General features: G+C 39.4%; 1 protein-coding gene across 1 annotated transcript in view; it reads left to right on the top strand.

Moving 5' to 3' along the window:
- atf6b (activating transcription factor 6 beta) overlaps nucleotides 1–20,697 on the top strand; it is a 31,724-nt gene extending 11,027 nt beyond the window's left edge. The window contains 15 exon segments of the mRNA XM_049601445.1: nucleotides 490–549; nucleotides 652–731; nucleotides 862–1,036; nucleotides 2,514–2,678; nucleotides 2,769–2,938; nucleotides 4,385–4,564; nucleotides 6,939–7,021; nucleotides 7,433–7,618; nucleotides 10,168–10,275; nucleotides 11,004–11,103; nucleotides 11,392–11,459; nucleotides 12,304–12,403; nucleotides 12,806–12,890; nucleotides 15,117–15,244; nucleotides 15,246–20,697. Of these exon segments, the coding sequence (XP_049457402.1) occupies nucleotides 490–549; nucleotides 652–731; nucleotides 862–1,036; nucleotides 2,514–2,678; nucleotides 2,769–2,938; nucleotides 4,385–4,564; nucleotides 6,939–7,021; nucleotides 7,433–7,618; nucleotides 10,168–10,275; nucleotides 11,004–11,103; nucleotides 11,392–11,459; nucleotides 12,304–12,403; nucleotides 12,806–12,890; nucleotides 15,117–15,244; nucleotides 15,246–15,410 (1,853 nt within the window). The 3' untranslated portion in view covers nucleotides 15,411–20,697.
- Nucleotides 20,698–21,834: the final 1,137 nt, after the last annotated feature.

Here is a 21,834-nt window from a genome sequence, read left to right as displayed (position 1 = left end):
TTGTGTTGGTTGGAGCCAAAATATCAGTTCTTGTTTTATTTTACAGAAAAATAATCAGTATTTGAAGATTTTTTTTTTCACTTTAAAGAAAAAAAGAAGGGCAGCTGGAAGTCAAATAGTTATTTTATTTAGTATTTTTCATTACAACAGATTTTCTGTGGGATGTTGTGAACCCGAATCAGCATGGCTTTTAAATTACATCACTATGTGTTGCACTGTTACAGTACTGTGTTACTGTTGTCATTCTGGGTTGTGGTGGCAGTTTCTCCTCCAGGCAACAGTAATTTTTTTTAGAAACGCTGAGTCATTTAAGTCTCCAACTTGAACCGTAATCTTTTGTTTTATTGCAGTGCACATCTCCTGATTTTATGATTATTATATTATTGTTAAGACTTAAAATCTCACAATCCATCATGGGTTTAATAGTTTGACATCAGACAACCTCTGACTTCACATCTCGTTACGTCTGTGTGTCTTTTTTCTCTGAAGGGGAAACTCCTGTGATTAAAAATGAAATGACCATCACTCAGCCATTACCAGTGGAAATGTGTAAGTTCTCCAGATTCTTTTCAAATTGATCTCATCAAACAAGAGCAAATACATACAAATACATACTCTGTTTCTGACTGGTTTATGTGTTTGTTTGTCCAGTGTTCCAGGTGAAAGCAGAGCCTCCCTCCCCTGCATCCTCACTCGGGTCCGACTGCTCTGCCTTATCACCTGACCCACAGGTCCTTGTTTAATGATGACTTTTAAATTTGTAAAATCACAAGACATCGACAGGAAAAGTCATGAAATTACAAACAAAAAAAAAAAACAACCCAAATATCATCAGCTGGCTGTGTCTTATCTCTCGTCCAGATCACAGTTAAAGGTGAAAACCCCCCGACTCCTCCGTACATGTACGGAGACGTGCTGTCTCCTCCGCTGGGGACCATGGAGGTCACCGTGGCAACAACAGCTGTACCCCCACCACAGACGCCGTTGACAACACAGATCCCAGCAGTCATCAGTGGAATACAGACGCAGGCGGCAGGTAGGTTCAGACCCTTGTAGGCCTGTCTCCATATCTACTTTTGTTGGATGATATATTGTTTCAGAATAATAAACCACAATAAACAATATGATTGTTATTTTGGGACCATTTTATGCTACTGATAAAATAATAATAATACAATAGCAAAATTTAGGCTAGTTTACCCTTTCAAAGAGGAATGAACTCTTTAGTCTTGAGAATATTTAGACGGAATTAAAATATGAAAAATGAATATATAAACTTTTTTTTTTAAAGAAACACCTGTTTAGTGCACAGGAAAGTAGATATAAAATTATGGTACCTTTTGTAGGAGTGGTCAAAAATTGGATGGGGCTGGATATTAACCATGCAGTGCTGGTATAGCAGCAGACTTGTGTTTTCGATGGTCTACCAGATCATTTTCGTCACCTGTTTGTTTGTTGCGCTGAGAGAAAAAAAGAAAGAGAGAACTCTTTGATATTAAAATGAGGCTTCAGGCTGTTGTCACACCTGCAGTGTTTTTTATTTAATTATTTACTTGTTTACTTATTAATATATTTTCAGGGACAATGCACATTAACAACATCAACAACATCATGGTAGAAGGCTGATTTCCAACTGTTAATCCTCAGCTCGCTGTTAAATTGTCCATTAAAACAACAATAAAAGACACAACATGGAAAATCAGAAACAGGAGAAGACAAAACATGAGAGCAGCTGAACAGGATGAAAAACATGTACAGAGCACTATGAATACAAAATAATATTAAGTAGACAACAGGGCTGCAACTAAGAGTTATTTTCATTGCTGATTATTGTCTCAATTAGTTGTTTGGTCTATAAAATGTTGGTGTTTCCCAAAGCTGAAAATAACATCTTAAATGTCTTGTTTTGTCCTCAACACAAATATATTCAGTTGGCTGTCATAGAGGAGGAGAAAAAAAACAGGAGTCAGAGAGTTCGGATTTTTTTTCCCTTAAAAATTACTCAAATCTCTTATAAAACTGGTTGGCGATTAATTAAGTAGTTGACTGATCGATTAATCATTGCAATCATCAGACACTCATCACTAGTGCTTCATCAGTACTTCACCACTATATGTGTCTGGGACAAAGCCCCACTATCCGCCACGTTATTGTGATACTGAGCTGTCTGCGCTGAACGAAAAGCTCTCAATTTACCAGTTACCTTATATTTACATCAGGATATTACTGTACAGATACCCCAGAACACAACGGAGGCATTACTGCATATGTGCATACTGCATCGTGCAACTTATATTTGCAAACCAAATCATTTCATTGGTTCTGCAAAATTTTCCACTTTACACCACAGAGAACTAAAGCTTGAGTCATGTGTTTTGTTGACAGCTTGAGTGTGTTTCTACAGTGCAAAACAGTTAAAGTGAATGTTCTTGTAAAAGTTGCTATTCCCAAGAGACTGATTTAAGTTGCTAATGTCTGAAATGTAAGTGATATTTGTTTTCTGTCACCTGAAGTTCTGCCAGGTTCAGCCACATTAAAGGCCAGCACCATCCTGAGCACTAAACCTCCCATCCAGCCCAGACCGGTGTGCGTCACCACCCTCCCCGTCCCCCAAACCCCCACACCAGCCAAGACCCTTATACTGCAGGGCCTCCCCTCCATGGACCAGAACAGACCTGGTAACAAGTGTTTGTGTTTGATCAAAATACTGAATTACTGTGATTGGCCGTATCATGATGATTTGTCTCTCTCTGTCTTGTTTCCTCCAGTCGTCTTGTCTCAGTCCGTCTGCCTCAGTTCAGCCCCGGCCATCGTTAAAATGGAGCCCGTCTCTCCCAGCATCCCACAGCACGGCTCCAGCCCCACAGCTCCGCCCACCAGCAAACCCATCGTCCCTGCAACGACGACGTTACCCGGCAACAACTCCAACGATATTGATGTGAGTAGGCTGGATGTACCGACTCACACATCAGTCATTAAATCACAGCCAGGGTAGCATACTTGACTTTTGGCACCAAACAATGTCTTATTTCGGACATGTGAACCCTTTTTTGTCAAAGAATATTTACCATCAGATGTTTTTTGCGCTTTAGATGGCTGGCGTTTTTGCCGGAGCAGAAAAACGCCATCTCCGCATCTCTTTTTTTCACTGTTGTCTGATCAGATAATTTGAGAGGCGGGCCTTCTGTGGTGGTCACGAGAACAAGTTTACAGTTTGTAAACAATAAAGTTGGCAGTGGTTGCTGGAAAAGGCAATGCGGTGCGCCTCAAGTTTTGCAACCTGCAAAATGCTTTGTGTGTGTGCCTTAGGGGTGCAGCCTTCTTTTAGCTGAGACACTTTAGTCTGGCTGCTATCATACGGAATATCCGCAGAAGTAAAATGTCGGCACAAGGTAGAGTACCTTGAACGAGAAGGCTGAAAAACTTAAGGAGAGAGGACAGACCTGCCAGTCTGTGTGGGTTCAGTATTAATTTCTCCTCCATTGTTGTTGTTGCTGTTCAGTGATGTGGCATTTGGTCTTGATGAGGTTTGTCCTGCCCCTCCTCCACTATGAGTGAATGGCTGTGTAAAAGTTACAGTGATGAGTAGCTGCAGCTTTTTACGCTAATTTGAATATTTTTTTTAACTCTCAGCAACCAGAAAAAAAAGGCAAATGTGCAGCGTTCAGCACAGACCGCTTTTAGTTGGTCCTCAAGAAGTATTTAGGTTAGATACCCAGCCCCAGCGATGACAGACAGGCTGACAGGTTTTCCTGAAACCTTTTTGGTTTAATTTAGAAAATAAAGTTAAAAAAAAATCTATTGCTTTTGACCTCAAGTTGGCATTAATATAAGATTTAAAACTTTTGACTGCAGTCACTACAGCTGCACCAACCTACGAGCTGTGATCATTTGTTTGTTTCTTGTTAAATATGCAAGAGAAAAGATGTAACTTCTGTTGTTTAGTCAGCTTGGTAGGTTACATCAGACTGTTACTCAGTGTTTCACCTCTTATATAAGCTGTGATGTATGAACACATCAGTTTCCCTCGGGGTGTAGGATTATATCATTCACTTGCTGAACTTTTTGTTTTCTGTTTTTGTTCCCCTCCCTCCTTTTCCCTCTTCTTCCTGTCTTGTCATTGTTCTGCTTTCCTCCTACCTCTGTTTCAACATCCTCCTCCTCATCTTCCCTCCTCCTTTCCTTCTCTTCGTCGTTGTATGTACACCAACCTCCTCCTCATCCATTGTGTCCATGTCCTCCTTTTTCTTCAAATTCTTCCCTCCTCTGTGATATTTCCCTTCTTCCTCCTTCTTATTCCTCTGTTTTCCTCTTCTCCTTTCTACCCTCCACCCTCCTTCATCTTTTACCAATCTTTCTCCACCTCCTCCCCCTCCTGGTGCAGATGAAGGTGCTGAAGCGGCAGCAGAGGATGATAAAGAACCGGGAGTCAGCATGCCAGTCGAGGAAGAAGAAGAAGGAGTACCTGCAGAACCTGGAGGCTCAGCTCAGGGAGGCCCAGCAGGAGAACGAACGACTCCGCAGGGAGAACCAGGCGCTGAGGGAGAGGCTGGCTGGGAAAGAGGTGAGGGAAAGAAGGGAGGATGTGATTTGTCATCTTCTTCATCAACTGTGTCTCCTCCAGACAGAGTCAGAAGATTAGCTCCATGTGTGATTTGAAAGACCAGAATTAGTAAAATTCAATTCATTTTTTTATTGCTGAGAAGGTAAAGTTAAAAAAAAGGTGCTGTTCGGTACTGGTACTGAATTCCAGGCACAGTAACCAGTATGGGTTTAACTGTGAACGGTACCCAACCCTACATACATACTTAGTCTGTAGGTATATACACACTCAGGCCACTTACACCTCTTCAACTGCTCGTAAACGCGAATAGTTAATCAGCCAATCACGTGGCAGCAACTCAATGCATTTAGGCATGTAGACATGGTCAAGACGACCTGCTGAAGTTCAAACTGAGCATCAGAATGGGGGGGGGGTGATTTATGTGACTTTGAACATGGCATGGTTGTTGGTGGAGTATTTCAGAATCTGCTGATCTACTGGGATTTTCATACACAACCATCTCTAGGGTTTACAGAGGATGGTCTGAAAAAGAGAAAATATCCAGCGAGCGACAGTTCTCTGGGCCAAAATGCCTTGATGATGCCAGAGGTCAGAGGAGAAGGGCCAGACTTGTTACAACCAAGGTCTGCAGAAAACCATCTCTGAACCAACAACACGTCGAACCTTGAAGCAGATGGGCTGCAGCAGCAGAAGACCACACCAGGTGCCACTCCTGTCAGCTAACAACAGGAAACTGAGGCTACAATTCACGCAGGCTCAACAAAATTCAACAATAGAGGACTGAAAAAAGGTTGCCTGGTCTGATGAGTCTGGATTTCTGCTGGGACATTCAGATGGTAGGGGCAGAATTTGGCATTAACAACATGAAAGCATGGATCCATCCTGCCTTGTATCAGCGGTTCAGGCTGCAGGTGGTGGTGTTATGGTGTGGAGGATATTTTCTTGGCACACTTTGGGCCCCTTAGTACCAACTGAGCATGGTTTAAACACCACAGCCTACCTGAGTATTGCTGCTGACTGTGTCCATCCTTTAATGACCACAGTGTACCCATCTTCTGATGGCTACTTCCAGCAGGATAACGCACCAAATCATCTCAAACTGGTTTCTTGAACATGACAATGAGGTCACTGTACTCCAATGGCCTCCACAGTCACCAGATCTCAGTCCAATAGAGCACCTTTGGGATGTGGTGGAACGAGTGATTCTCATCATGGATGTGCAGCCGACAAATCTGCAGCAACTGTGTGATGCTATCATATAAATGTGGACCAAAATCTCTGAAGAATGTTTCCAGCACTTCGTTATATCTGTGCCACCAAGAATTAAGGCACTTCTGGAGGTGTACCTAATAAAGTGGCCAGTAAGTGTAGAAAGAGCTGTGATTAAAAGAACAATCCTGCTGATTTCCCTGCAGAGTGAACCTGACTTCCATCTCATTTAACACCCAGAGGGGTTTATAGTACAGCTGCTGCCTCTGAATTCAATTAACAACAACAGGCTGAAAAGGAGGAAATAAGATCCAGACTGATGCACAGAACTCAAACACATAGAAAAGAGAAACCTGTTGAACCTGATGATTGGAATCAGTGGAAAGGTGAAGCAAAAGTTAAATGCCACCAGACACCAGAAATGCCTGCTTGTAGGCCTGTGTTTGAAATTAAACAAACCTCAAACTGTTTATTTACTTAAAAAATCACTTGAAGAAAATACCGTAAATCCAGTAAAGGTCACAGAGTAAAGGCCTTCACACTGAGTCCGTTTTTTTCGAATGTGTTTTTTAGTCCGTCATGCGAAAAATTGTTCCGTACAGAAACCTTACACACTGATTACGATGCATTTTATTGTTCTATTCGTTGTGAAAATTTAGAGAAAGAGACAAATTAAAAAAAAAAAAAAACACATTTCCTCCTTTGCCTCTCTCCACTAGAGTTACCTATCTGGCTGTCATCATTCCCTCCCTGTCTCTCATTTGGCACTGCAGCTGCATGAAGGGGTGGAGCTGTCTTCCACATTCTGTGTGTGTCCCACATCCTCCTCCTCCTTGTCATCATCATCCACTTGATTATCACTATCTGACCTGTTGAAAGTGAACTATCTAAATTATGAAATGATTCTGTGCGCCCCGTTCCTCTGTCTTATCAAGGCTGTGTTCTGTCGCCACATTTTCTTCTCTGAGTCTTAGTCAAAAGCCTCTGAAGGTATTTATTTTTAGATGTGCGACAGTTTCGGAAGAAAAAACAGACTCCGTGTGCAAAGGCCTGAGGTCAGGAAGTGTATCATCAAAAATGTTTGTATCCTCATGTGCGACTTTCTGCATGTTATTTTTTCTGCACATAGTACATGCAGTATAAGTTTCTCTTTTGTGTTTTTCAGGGCAGCGACTCAGCAAGCAACAAGAGAGCCGTGTGTGTCATGGCTGTCCTGCTGTTCATGACCTTCAGCTTCGGACCCGTCAGGTATCCTGCATCGCAAAACTTGTGCTTGTAGTTTTTCATTTTCAATTTCAATGTATTTATATAAGAAGGGACAATGTAAATTAATCCACATTTTAACAAATGGAAATGCACCCAAATTAGCCAGAGAGGTAGTTTGCATCTGTAGTCCCTTTGCCAGATGTTCATGGTCATCTTCAGACAACAAAAAGAATATAATTAGAAGAATGTAGTATGTACATGTTCCGCAGTTTTTCGTGACAACTGCTTTGAAAAGTGCCATAAATAAGGTTTATTTACTTACTTTATTAGTAAAGGAACAGACACGGACGATACGGTGACTGAAAACTTTCCCCCAATTTGACTTTGATGAAATGTACAAATAAAAAAAATATATAGTTTTATTTGATTTCTCTGACTTCTTCTGTCCTGCAGCATCACAGACAGAAAGCTGTCAGGCCTACAGGATGGTGTGGTGTCGTATACGGGACGACGACTGCTGGAGATCGAACAACAGCAGCAGCAGCAGCAAGCAGCTGCTCAGCCTCCGAGCAGAGTGGAGGAAAAAACAGAGACGGAGGAGGACGGAGGAGACGAAGCTGCAGAGTCATATCAGTTCAGGTGAGAGGAGTCTGATGAAGACAACATTCAGTTCATCATCTCAAAGTGTCTTGTGTCTGTGAAATTCATTTCAGATCTCCTTGTGTGTATTTTTACAGAGTTACTTCCAATGTCCATTATGTCAACTTGGACTGGAACCAATCAATATTTTTTACAAGCAAACGCGATATTTCTGATTAATTAAATAATTTAATAAATTAAAAGTGCAAAATGTCCCGATCAAGTTAAACCTTGATTTGATTATTTTTAATATGAAGAGTATCTACAGAACGACACAGCTGCACACTCAAGCTACAACCTGTAAATGAAATAACACAGAATTCAGTTCATCCCATAATAAAGTTTTGTGCCAAAGTCGCTCAGTATTTGAAGTGAAAATAAATAGCAGAAGATATAAAATGTTTAATATATCTGAAAATAAAATAAAATAAAGTAGAATTTAATTTAATTTACCTTAGTTTAATTTAAATAATAAGATTAATTTATATTACATTAAATAACATAAATAAAATTTAAGTCAAGTTAGATAAAATCCAACAAGTCTTTTTATGATCTCCAGAGGGGAAATTCTGGTGTTGCAGCAACACAACGCCAAAAATAAATATAGATCAACAGAGAAAGAAAAATATTAAAATGAATCATTAGAAGTGTTTAAATAAAAAACAATGGACTAACACAGAATGAGAATAAAGATAAATAACAGCTGTCGTAGTGAATCTGACATTTTTCACCAAATACTGAAGGTTCTTATTAAAAAATTAACATGTTCATTTAAAATTATTGATCTGCTATAAATGTAAGTTTAACTGGAGAGTGTGGTGCTTATAAGTGTAAGTGAAACCACTGAATACACCACAGAAATGTGATCACACACGGACCCACAGAGACGAGCAAATGTCACCTCAAAGACGCCGTCATTGACTGATTTATAAACTGCAGGTGAAACAAGATTGAAGGCTCCTTTTATAAAGGTCTCCTTTATCAAACATTTTCCTGCACTGACAGAGTCTCATCACAGGTGACAGCAGATAGATTCACTTAGATTCACCACAGATAATCATGCACTCTTCAACCATCAGGAAGAAATGTAGACAAACATGTTTGTAACGTCTAACAGAACCTGTTCTCCAACAATATCTTCTACTGTTCAACACAACACAGTGTCTCTCTTCTTTCCCTCCCTTGTTCCTTCTGTCTTTCCTTTCTTTTTATTCCTCCTTTCTTGTTTCCTTTCCTTCTTACCTCTTGTCTATTCTTTCTTTTGACAGTCCTTCCTTCTTTCCTCTTGTTTTTTTCCTTCCTTCTTTCTTTTCAGCCATCATTCCTTTCGTGATTCCTTCAGTCTTTGCTTCCTTCCCTCCTTCCATCTGTCTTCCCTTTCTTTCCATCCCTCCTTCCTTTTTTCCTCTTGCATTTTTTCTCTTCTTTTCAGCCACCCTTCCTTTCATATTCCCTCTGTCTTTCCTTTCTTTTCATAACTCCTTCCATTTTTCAATTTGTTTTTTTACCTCTTGCCTTGCCTCACTTTCCAGTCTTCCTTCCTTCTTGTTTTCTTTTTTCCATATTTCTTTTCAACCACCCTTCATTTTATCCATCCACAAGTCTTTATTTCCATTTCTCTTTCCTTCTGTCTCTCCTTTCTTTCCATTCCTCCTTCCTTGTTGCATTTCCTTCTTACCTCTTGTCTTTCCTTTCTTTCCATCCTTCTTCCATCCTTCTATTGTCTTTACTCTTTTCCTTTTGTCTTTCCTCCCTCCTTCCTTCTTTCCTTTTCTTTTTACCTTTTGTCTGTCCTTTCCTCCCATTCATCCTTTCTGTCATCCTACCTTCCTTCCCCCCTTTCTTTTGTTTGTCCTTTAATTTCCACCCCACCTTCCTTCTTGCCTCTTGTCTTTCTTTTCTTCCCATCATACCTCATTTTATCCTTTTTTCCTTCCCTTCTTCCTCATGTTTTTCTTTCCTTCCCTCATCCCCTGTCTTTCTTTCATCCTTCTTTTTCTTTCCTTTCTTGTGCCTCTCCTTTCATCCCATCCATCCTTCCTTTGACCATTCTTTCTGTCTTTTCTCTCTTTCATCCCTCCTTTCTTGTCTCATATCCTTTCTTCCATCTTTCCTTCCTTCCTCATTCTTTCTTTCCCTCTTTTCTCTCCTCCTTTCTTTCTCTCCTTCTTGACAATAACAGATGTCCAGGAAGTGTTTTCAGCGTCTAACAGAACTCTAACAGAATATTTTTTTAGCCTTTATTTGATAGGACAGACAAGTGTGAAGGGGGAGAGAGAGAAAGAGGGAGTGACATGCAGCAAAGGGCCACAGGCTGGACTCGAACCTGGGCCGCTGCGGCAACAGCCTTGTACATGGAGCGCCTGCTCTACCACTAAGCCACCGACACCCTTCCTCCAACATCTCTGACTGCCTCCACATGTGTTTGTTTTCCTGCTGGATTAAAAGAATGATTTCTTTCAAATCTGACATGTTCTTTAAATAAATGTGTTACTGTTTGTTTCCCTGCAGATAATAAAGACTTGACCCATTTATGTTTGTGTCTGCAGGAATCTGAGTGATGTGTTCAGTGACGTGAAGGATCTGGTGTTGCAAGATATTGATCGTTACTTCAGCTCTTCAGACTGCCGACAGTTCAACCGCTCAGAGTCTCTCAGGTCGGCCCGACACTTCAACTGTTAAATAAGTTTGTGTTGGTCATCTCCTCCTTCTCTTCCTCCTTCTTTTCCTCCTCTTAGATTCACACTTTATGTGAATCTTTCTATGTTTATGTAAAGTCTAGGACTTTACAGGACAGGTGAGCTTCCATCCTTCCTTCTATTCAACTTTCCTTCCTCCCTCCCTTCTTTCATTCTCTTTCTATCCTCTTTCCAACTTCCTTTACATCCATCCTACCTTCTGTTCTTCCTTTCCTACCTTCCTCCTTTCTTTCCATCCTTCCATCCCTCCTACTTTCTTTTCATTCTTCCTTCTTTTCTTCATTCCACCTTTCTTTCCAGCCGTCTTTCCTTTTCTTTTTTCTTTGTTTCCTCTTAGTAATAACAGATTCACAGGTTGAAATTAAAAACTGTATGTGTATCAAATCTTTGGCAGAAAATGGTGACAGGCATTCGTCATACAATAATCTGCTGGAACCCCACGCTGTCATGTGTCACTTACATAAATCTTTTTCTATAAAATTATACAATAAGGCCCAGTACAGTTATAATATTTCAATTATCATACACATATTGAGAAGTAAAAAAAAATCTCCTTTGCTGAATAAGCCTCTAATATCTTTTATTTTGTAGTTGTGTCACAGTTATTGGATATGCAGGACACATTAATGCGTCTCGTTGCTTTAGTCTCAGTTTAATGTTTCCAGCTTTCTCTGCCTGCATTTCAGGCTGGCAGACGAGCTCAGAGGTTGGGTCCATCGACATCAGATCGACAGGAAGAAGTCTGGAGGAAAACCAAAAACCGCCAAGAAGGCCAAAATTGCCCAGGTTCAATTCACATCCTCTTCTTCATGTTAATATTGACGCTGCTTCTTCTTCTCCTTCTAAAGCTAGCTTTTATGTTCCTTATACATCAGAGAGCTCCTTATTTCTACAGTTTGAGCTTTGATGTTTTTTTAACATAAAGGAAAAAGTAAGTTACTGATATCTGTAGTTTAACAGCAAAGCATTTAAACTGCATATTACACAAATCTTAATGTAGCAGGTTTTTTATAGTATTTACAAAATTCTGTGTCCGCTAACAATGAACAGGCATCACTTACTTTGTTCCCGCAGAAAGCTCAGCTGAGGAAGACAAACTTCTCCAGATATCTGCCGATCCAGGCTCACCGCTCCATAGAAAGGTACAACACACAGGTCATTACACAATCAGGCCCAGATCAGACAGAGCGCTGTTTGACAGCCAGACTGAGGACTTTAATCTCCCACAGCATTTGTTCAATGGCTGAAAAATAGGTAGATACTTTTAAATAATTGATGATTTGAGACAGTTAATGAAATCAACTTTCAAGTGATTATTTTACAGAGAAAGGTCAGTGATCAGTCTGTTTTCTAATCAGATGAATTGTGATTTGGTAATAAAAATATAAAAAAATAAAATAAATAGACCTAGCAAGCTTCTCTTTTTTTTTTTAAATTTAGGCTGAAAAAAGGCAGTGTGATGCACCTCATGTTTTTTCAACCTGCAAAAAGCCCTCTGTCTGATCAGGGCCTTTTAACATTTCTAGTAAATATATTTTAATTCCCCCTGTAAAATGACCTCATGCAGTCTAGATTCAAGTTTCAGTGCATGTGTCAAGAGAAATGCAAAGCATTGTGAAACTGAAAATACAGTACATTTATTTATATATATATATATATATATATATATATATATATATATATATATATATATATATATATATATATATATATATATATACTGAAAATACAGTGTTTCTGTCAGCCAGGTGAAGAGAAGAAAACTGAGCTTTTTTAATGTGATATTTAAAAAAACAGCTAAAAGAAAGCAGAAGAAAAATGGGATAAATTGGCTGAATAACTGAAAAGTACTACATGTTTTATTAAAAAAATGAAAACTAGAAGCTGATGGTTGAATAAGATTTTTTTTTTTTAAATATGTTGGGCCATCTTCAAATCTAAAATCCAATTAGACTGAACTGTTTTTCTTCTTGTTTGTGTCTTCAGTCAGCTGCAGGTGCTTCCTGGTCCTGAGGTCACCTACAGCGACTTCCTGGACGCCATCGACCGCAGAGAGGACACTTTCTACGTTGTCTCTTTCAGACGGGTACGACACACCAAAGCTCAGTTACTCCACTGACTGAACCATCTTATGTTTCACAGGAAGCTCTTTCCGCCTGTTTCTGGCTGATCTTCAGTGTCAGATGGTGTCTGCTCTGACTTATTTTGTGTTTAGTCTGCAACATTCATAATATCTGATCAACTCACTGCACTCATCTACAGATGAGCGCAGTGCAAAGCTGCCACTGTCATACAGCTGTTACTGCTGATAGCAGCATGGCGTCATTGCAGAAGCGTAACACCCGCCCTTCAGTTCCCCCTGGCTAACACCATTAGCTCTGTCAGCACTGCTGCCGTCTTGTAGTTTAAAGGAAAAGTTTTCAGGTAAAGAAAATCTAAATGTGACACATTAAACTGGACTGTCTCCTCTGTCTCTCTCTTTCTCCAGGACCACCTGTTGTTACCGGCCATCAGCCACAATAAAACCAGCAGACCTAAAATGTCTCTGGTGATGCCGGCCATGTCTGTAAACGGTGAGTCTGTCTCAAGATCAGCTGCTCTGCTGCAATAAAGAAGTATGAGATAGTAAAGTCGGTAACGAAACCAGTAACACAGGTCGACCTTTAGCTCGCCTGGTAGACTGTGCGCCCATACAGGCCAAGCCCTCTGCAGTGGCTCAGATTCAACTCCAACCAGCAGCCCTTTCCTACATGTCATGCCCCCTCTCTCTCTCCCACCTCCCCTGTCTATCTCAGCTGCCCTATCAACAAAGGTAAAACACGGCCAAAATTTAACTATAGCAAAAAAAGGACTGTTGGTCCTTCTGTAAATGAACAGTATAGTTAGATAATTTAGGAGACTTCTGTGTTTCTGTAAGTCAAGCCACACACAGTGATATTAAAAAGGCATCTAGTGGCTTATTTTTAGATCTATAGAAAAACTGTAAAGTCCCACAAAATCAATTAAAACAATCTCTGATGGGTGTGTAAAAACTTTTTTAAATGTCCAGTGTGTAGGATATAGGGGGATATATTGGCAGAAATTGAATATAATATAGTAATTATGTTTTCTTCAGTGTATAATCACCTGAAAATAAGAATCGTTGCGTTTTTGTTACATTAGAATGAGCCATATATATCTACATAGGGAGCAGGTCCTAGTCTTCAGAGATCGCATTGGTGCACTGCCATGTTTCTACAGTAGCCCAGAATCGACAAATCAAACACTGGCTCTACATGAAGCCATTCAAATTTTTGCGTCAGTAACCATAGTAAGAAGCCCAGCTGCAATGAGCAGTGCCGGAGTTACACTGGTTTGTAACTTGAAATTGCTTTATTCGGTGTTTCTATAGCAATTTAAATCACCTGATCCTTAAGACCTTTGTGGATGATTCGCCCATTGGTGGAAACCTCCTAAATGTCTGGATCTTGTGTTATTAGAGAAAAAAGGTGAGCACACATTAGCATGTGTTGGACTAGCCACCCACGTAATACATGGATTTGTAACATGCAACTGCGTTATGCGTTGTTTTTACCGGTTTAACTCACTGGGTCTGTTTGTTTGGAGAGGAAGAGACCTCTGCAGATAATTCGGCTCCCACTAAAAACCTCCTGAATGTCTGGATCAGAAAAAGATGAGCCCACAATAGCATGTTGTGGGAGAGCCACCCATCTCCGAGATGCCAAACAGTGTCAGAGATGCACTGATTTGTAGGGTGAATCAGCTTTATTCAGTGTTTGTAGCAGACTTAATCACCTGGTCTGTGTGTTTTGGAGAGGAATGCCCCGTTTCCACCAAACACTTTAGGTATGGTGCCTTAGGAACCAAAAGTAACCCTTCAGACATGGTACCTAGACCCTAGTGTTTCCACCACAAACAGTACCCTTAAAAGCGGGTGGGGTTGTTGTCACTCACTGCTCCATCCAGCACTCACTGTATTTCTTCAGTATCAGTGACACAGGGAAGTCTGTGCCTCATTTATCGTCCACAGAACGAGGTTGCACACTGACATTTTCAGAACAAAATAGAACAGGCTGCAGTGAGAGTCTCTCTCCATGGGATATTTAAAAATAGCTTTGTGCATTTAGTCCTTCTCAGGCAAGCTCAGGGGTTTAGTGTTGTCGTAACCCACAGGAACGACGCTCTGCAGTGCTTTTTCTGAGGATTAGAATATATGCTGTTCACTTAATCCGGTTGAAATTAATATATAAAAACACTTCTCAGTCTGTAAGATCCACTCATTACTAAAAGTGTATGTAATCCAAGAGAGACAATAAAAACTAAAGTATTGGTCAAAGTTGTCACACTGAAATTTAAGGTGTGTTGATGGAGTCATGTTGTCAACTCATGCATTGAGTAACATTACAAGTAAACATTCCAAGTTAAAAGTTGCCGGCAGTCGGCCCAGTGAATGAAGTTATTTTTCCTCTGACTACAGCTGCTCTTCTAACTAGAAGAAGTTTCAGCTGGTTGCAATCTGCAATCCTCGCCACGACTAAATCCTCCTAAATCCTACACACCGCTCCTGTAAATACTTTCATAATACAGAAAACAGCTGGGGAAAAAATATGATGATGATTGCAGTTTATTTTGTTTAACTTTAACTCCTTTTCTTTTTCTCTCCATCTTTTTCTCCCTCTTAAACCTTTCACTCCCTCCTCTCTTCCTCCTCACCCCTTCTTTCCCTTTCTCCCTCTGCTCCTTTTTTTCTCCTCCTTTCTTTCTCCTTACATCTCTCTCCTCTTCCTTCATCCCCTCAGAGAGCCTCTATAACTCCTCACAGGGTTACGAGATGATGATGCAGGTCGACTGCGAGGTCATGGACACCCGCATCGTCCCTATCAAGTCTTCCGCCGTCCCGCCGTCTCTCCGCGACCCGCCTCCGCCTCCCCCCTCCTCCTCCCACCACAACCATCATCACCACGGCAACCACACCTCGCTGCGAGGGCGCCACCACCATCACCCCTCCTCCTCCTCTTCTTCATCTTCCTCCTCGTCATCATCATCTCCGAGGCAACCTTTACCCGCCCGCAGACAGAGAGCAGAATATTTAATCAGCCAATCAGAAGGTGTCTGATGAGATGTCGCCATGGTGATGTGGAAAGAAGAAAAGGATGCGATGGGGAAACAGGGAGATGGTTTTATGTTTGGGGAAAAAACATTTTCATCATCCCTGGGACAGGTAACAAACACATGTCTGCTCTTTCCGGAAAACTTAAGAAAACCTCCACCAAACACTTGCAAAAGGCTTTAATCAGTAATTTGATCTGTTATTGTAACAGGGATGTTTACTGTCACTAAACTCAAAGATTTGGGGTTGTAAACTTTACAAAAAGTTTCCCATTGAAGATAATGTCCTAATATGTAAGAATACATTTCTAAAAATGAAAGCCAGACGCAGACCCGTCAGCACACCGCACTTAAAAATGACCCTACGTTTTAATATTTAATTGTGAGAGTGTACAGTTTGAATGAAGCACAGGACAGGACAGGACAGGAGGACAAGACGCTGGCAAGGCCGTTTATGTAGACGCTGAAGTGATTTTATGTCATCTAAAGAGACAGTTTGTTAACTAACTGTCACTGGTCATCTCACCGCTGGGCTGCACAGTTACACTCGAAAAGGAAATGATTTGTAGATATCAGGATCAATATTTGTCTGCATTTCAACTAATCTCATGTTGTAATTGATTGAGAGTGAAATCTTCTGATCAGCAATACATCAGTCTATAGCAATAGAGGCTGTAATTATTAACTGTGCAGCTCCAGCAGGATGAACTCAGTCCTGTAATCCTCGACACTACTGATGGTCTCAGCAGAGGTTTCTGTGAAGTTTGTTTATTTTTGTTGTTGTGACTCTCAGTTGTAGAACTGTCTGAATATCAGCACTGGCGTCTGCTGCATGAAGCTGGATCTTAAAGGATAGATTCGTTATTTTTCAACCTGGACCCAATTTTCTCATGCTTTGGTGTCTAAGTGACTCACAGGAACAGCGTTTTTTTTTTTTTTTTTTTTTTTTTAAAATGGGTCCAGTATTGAGCAAGAACACTGCAGCTGGCAGTGGTGAAAAAGGCTGCAGTGCAGTTGCCAAGGATATAAATTATCTCTGATGTCCATCGAGAATAAACGTCTATAAATCTTCTTAGAAATCTTCCAAAAAAAAGACAATCAGAACTTGCCAGAATTTTCAAGTTTTCTGCATATGAAATTAATACAATGATAGTTGTCTGTTCATTAATGGGTACACTGCTAATAGGTAATATAGCATACTTCTATTGGTGTCAGTTAGCTCAAATATAAACTGATAAAGGCTAGCAACAGTTTAAAAGCCTTAAAAAAGTTTACCAAGTATGTTAAAACACAAAAGACAGACAACTCTTTCTGTATCCAGCACACAAAAATAAAGAATCACTAAGATCCTGCTTCATGTTGCATCTGTCAGATTTCTTATTCATGTTTATTTCTTTGGTTTTATGGAAAATCATATTGTTTTGAATGGGGATTATTTAATAGTTGTAAATATCAGTGTTCCCTCTGTAGATATTTTGTTTGCTTTTGTCACTTTTTTATAATTTTTTATTTCTTTGTCTTTTGATCTTTTGACAACAAAAAGTAAAAAGTAAAAAAAAAAAAAAAATACTAAAAATAGAATAAAGTGGAGTAATAAGGCTGGGAGGGTAAAAATGTTGAATTTTATATTTTTTATTCTTGTGTTCAGTTGAGTGGACCAACCACCGTTACTCACTCTGTGCTCACAGTATGAACTCAGGACATTCTCTCCTGAAAGTAAAATATATTTATGAAAATATAACCACAGATTTTTTTTTATTGTACAGAGTAAAGCTGTAGAAAGTTTCAGCTAACAACAGGTTATGATTTGTTTTGTTTTCAGAGAAAATACTGAAACCATCCCAGAACAGACAAACAAGACACACGTTTTACTTGTAAAATGGAGTTTGTCTTGAGTCTTTAACACTTTTTTCCTCTGACCAAGAGATGAATCTCATTCTGATTTTTTGTTTGTTTCATACCAAAACTTGTTTTCTGTTCTTGTCTTTGTGTTTTTGCCACTCGTGTGTTGAATTTTCTCATTGAATCTATAAATTTAAAAGAGTCACTCCAACAATTTTACACATCCAAAGTCATTTCACTCAGCATTATGGGAAATGTAGGATCCTCTGTGGTTCTGGAGAGACTTTTCGAAGTCTGAAAAGTAACCCTGATTATGAGGGTTTATCAAAAGAATCTGCTGAGTTGCATTATGGGAAATGTAGGATCCAGTGGTTGGGGGCTTCACTTGTACTTTATACTAAGCCTGCATCCACACTAATCATTATCATTTTAAAGTGCAGAATTATTGGTACCTTTACGCCTAGCGCCCACACTACTCCGGCATTTTGGAACCCCTAAAAAGAGACCTTTGAAAACACTGCTGACCGCATTTTAGTTTGAAATCTCCGGGCTTGCATTTTAGTCATGGCTTCCTCTGAGAATGGATAATGCTCCTGGTACTGTGATAATATGTCACTCAATTAGATTTCCTTCACGTATGAAAATAGATACAAATAGATTTCAAATGTTGTAAATGTCACTGCTCTCATATTTCCATGCGTCCTTTATATTGGCATAAATACAGCCAATAGATGGTGCTAGAGCAGTGGTTCCCAACTGGTTGGTCACGGTGTAAAAGTTGGTGATGGGTCCATTTGAATGGATTGCAAGTGACCTACAAACATATCAAGTTTGTAAAAAACACACTTTATTTTGAAGTATAGTAAATTTCCAGAAATATGAGGCTGAATATATTAAACTGTGCTGACCTTGAACTAATGACTGAGGAGAAATCTCGACCCCGTGGCCCGATCAGTTGGGAAAAACTGCACTAGAGGGCAGATTCTAAAGTTTCTGACAACAACAAAGATGGCGACAATGGAGGACGTCATAGTCATTTACCTTTTAATGGAGGCAGCGTTGTAGATAATGGGTGTTTGTTCGGCCATTTGATACATCGCTACATGCGGACAGAGAATTCCCTCACTATACTACTGATTCATTCTGTCATTTTAAAAATGTCTTCTTCACATCTTTCAGTCGAATCTCGCTTGATCTACACTACACCGCCCCCACAGTCTGTAGTGGTAATGCTGCGTTTTGTCTGTGTCTGTGAGCTTTAAATGTGCATAAATACAGACGAAATGAACACAGACTGCAGGCAGAAGGCTCCGTATAGGTATCTAACGCTGAGCTCTTATACTGATGAAAACGTCAGTACCAGTTCCAACTTGTCATCAGTCCAGGCAAATAAACCTCTGGTCTTACCTTTTTGTCATCTCAGCAGTATTTTCTGTTACTGAGCAACCAAACCACAGAGGCAAATCACATGCCCAGCATACACATATGGTTGTGCTTTTTCAGGCTTGTTAGTATGGGCGGAGATTGTTGTGAAAACACTCGTGTGTATGGCAGATTGTTTTCGTATAAAAGGGCCGTTTTAAAATGTAAGATATTAGTGTGGATCTGGTCAAAACTCAGAATATCTCTGCGGCACATATTCTTTCCACCCACTTTTTCCTCATGTCTCTGTAAGTTCATCAAATTGATGGAAGTGCAATACTAAATTGTTGGAGTGGCCCTTTAAGAGTTCAGAATCATAAAACTTTAACACAAAGGTCGACAATCACAGAAATTAAAACTGAGGTTATCTATTTACATTGCCATTTAAGAACTACCTAATATTTCATGTTTGCTATAAAAAAAAAAATCCAAATTCAATGTGAGAAAAGAGAAGTTGGATATTTTGAATTTGCTTTTTTTGTTCACTGGTTAAGGAGCAGTCCGGCACATAACAATAAATTGTGGTTTTTATTCTCAGATTTTTGTACAGATTAAACAGAGACCTTTATAATCAGTGAACTGTAGAGGAGCGAATTGTTGGATTTTTGTTACCTTGTTTGGACAGAGTCAGGCTATAGCTGTTTCCCCTCTGTTTCCAGTCCTTATGCTAAGCTAAGCTAACAAGCATATTTACCGTAGACACGTCTGACTCGGCAAGAAAGCAAAAAGCCGCATTTCTCAAAATGCTGAATTTTTCCTTTAACTACTAATAACTTAAACTTTATTTTCATCACTGGTTTCCTTTTTGTTCGTGCGTCTCGTTGTTGTCTCCACCCTGCTGTGCCGCATGCTGCTGCTCCTCCATGTCTGGTAAAAAAAAAAGTTTAAAAATTGTGTTTTGTTCTTTGTCATTTTTTTTTATACTGATCGAATTTGTTACTCATGGTGTCAAGAAATGCAAACATGAAAAGTGGATATGAAGTTCAATGTGTGTTTTGAAGAGCAGTGGGTGGAAACAGCTGAGTCATGTTCTTATGAAACAACAGTTTGTTCCTTTTTTGTTTTTTTTAAAGGATTGTATGTAAAATGTTTTTGGGCAATATTACTCATCTGGCTGGTGGTTCTTAACGGATGGGGGGGTGTCTTTACTTTCTGCCTAAAGCAGTGGACAAAATGGTTGTTTTTGTGAAGTTTCAGTCGCTGTTGGCAACCAATGGCTATTTTTAATCATCATTAAATATGTCAGTTATTAACTCAATAAATCAGAGAAAAATTTGGCTCGTAAAATGTCTGAAAATATTCATAAATGCAGATCGAAATATCCTAAAACTCAAACTGACATCTTGATATTGTGTAAACAGAACAGAAAATCTGCAAATATTCACTTTTGTGCAGAAACCAGTAAATTTTGGGGGCTTTTTTGCCTCGGAAAGTAACTTGAACTGTGACTAAACATCAGAATAGGTGTAGATTAATTCCAGATCAATTTAGCAACTAATCATTTATGTATTGTCCCTGTAGAAATAATAACATTATGAAATAAAATGTGAAGTTGGTTGACATTTCTTGGATCATGAACTGGAGTTTAAATTCTGTTCTTTGTGTTAAGGACTGGGGGAAAAATCACTAGATCAATTTAAAAAGAAAATGTGATTGTGACGTTTGATCAGGGCAGAATTTGAGTTTCAGATCCAGTTAGGAACCACCGACCTGATCAGTCAAAATATTAAAATATTCACTTGTTTCATGTTTGTTTTTTACCGTCAGACCTTTAAAAATGAATTTCCAGCACACACACAGCTGAGTGTGACAGCATGCAGTCTGTGGTAACTCAAGGTAACGATGTAAATAAGATTAAAACAGTACGCCTTTGTTGTTGTTTTTTATTTAAATATGTAAATACGTCTTTCTAATTCCATCCTCTCTGATGAAATGACACATTTGAACTTTTGCCTTTTATGTCTGTAGAAATGAAGCGTTGAATTTGATAAAGATATAATAAACTAACGCTCTGTTCTCCTGTGGTTTGTTTCATTTGATAAATTATTAGTCAGGTTATATAAATAACATACGCTTGTTTTGATTATGTCCATCAGCTGCTCAAAGACAGGAAGTAAAAACAGGTTTGCATCATCAGCAGGCAGCAGCCGGGCCTGTTAACATGTAGGACGACAAGTCAAATAGATCTGTAGTAAATGATATTCTCTTAATGCCCTCATTTGTATGTATGTTAGCCCACTGGTACATTGTGATGTCAGAGGAATCTTTCATCAATGTGTATTATTCTGTGTGATTCTGATGCTTGATTTCTGTTCAACTCACTCTGTATTTACCTGTGCAGGTGGTACGTTCCAGTTAGACTGAGAACATAAAGGGCATTCAGTAAAAGTGAGAGAGCGATAGAGGGGTGGAGGCGGCAGCAGCTTCCATTAGTGTACTGTTCTTTTTGCTGGAGTTTGATGTAGTTTTGTTCAGTGTCAGGGGGTTTATTTCTGCCTTTGTTTCTGTCATCTTTTTGTGAATTGCCACATTAAATTGGTATCAAGCATTTGGTAAATTGTTTTCTGCTAAACACTGCTGATAAAACATGGATGCAAAATAAATTTATGTTCAGTCATTTAAAAGACGCCACAGAGTATCTGTTTCTGCAATCATCACAAATTTACCAAATAAGCTGAAAATGTTTTTATTCTACTGTAAGAAACAATCCAGACTAAAAGTCTAAAGTCAGTTCTTAAAGCTTTGTAAGTCTGTACTGAAACATGGTGGGATTTAGCTCAGTGCTAACAACAGGCATTGCATTGTTGGCATTGAACCTTTCTGCAAACCATAAATATGTTATATTTATATATTATAATGTAGCAGCAAACAAAACCCACTCAGTTTTAAAATAAGCGGCTTATATTGGCTTAAAATATTCGGTTTTGGTGCACAATCATGGCAGGAGAAGCTGTCGACAACTTTTTGTGGCACTACTCCGGCTGGAAATGTCTGGTGGTGGTGGTGGTGAAAAACAAACAAAAGCTTTTCGTGGCACAGTTCTGGCAGAAAACACAGCATTGTCTCTGTAAAAAAAAAAAAAAAAAAAAAAAAAATCTGTTGCACTATTACTATTCCAGAAGGAAATGCAGCAATGTCTTGGTA

The sequence above is a fragment of the Epinephelus fuscoguttatus genome, linkage group LG17 (genome assembly GCF_011397635.1).
Source record: "Epinephelus fuscoguttatus linkage group LG17, E.fuscoguttatus.final_Chr_v1".
Classification (NCBI taxonomy): domain Eukaryota; kingdom Metazoa; phylum Chordata; class Actinopteri; order Perciformes; family Serranidae; genus Epinephelus; species Epinephelus fuscoguttatus.
This window is presented reverse-complemented; position numbering and strand designations above follow the sequence as displayed.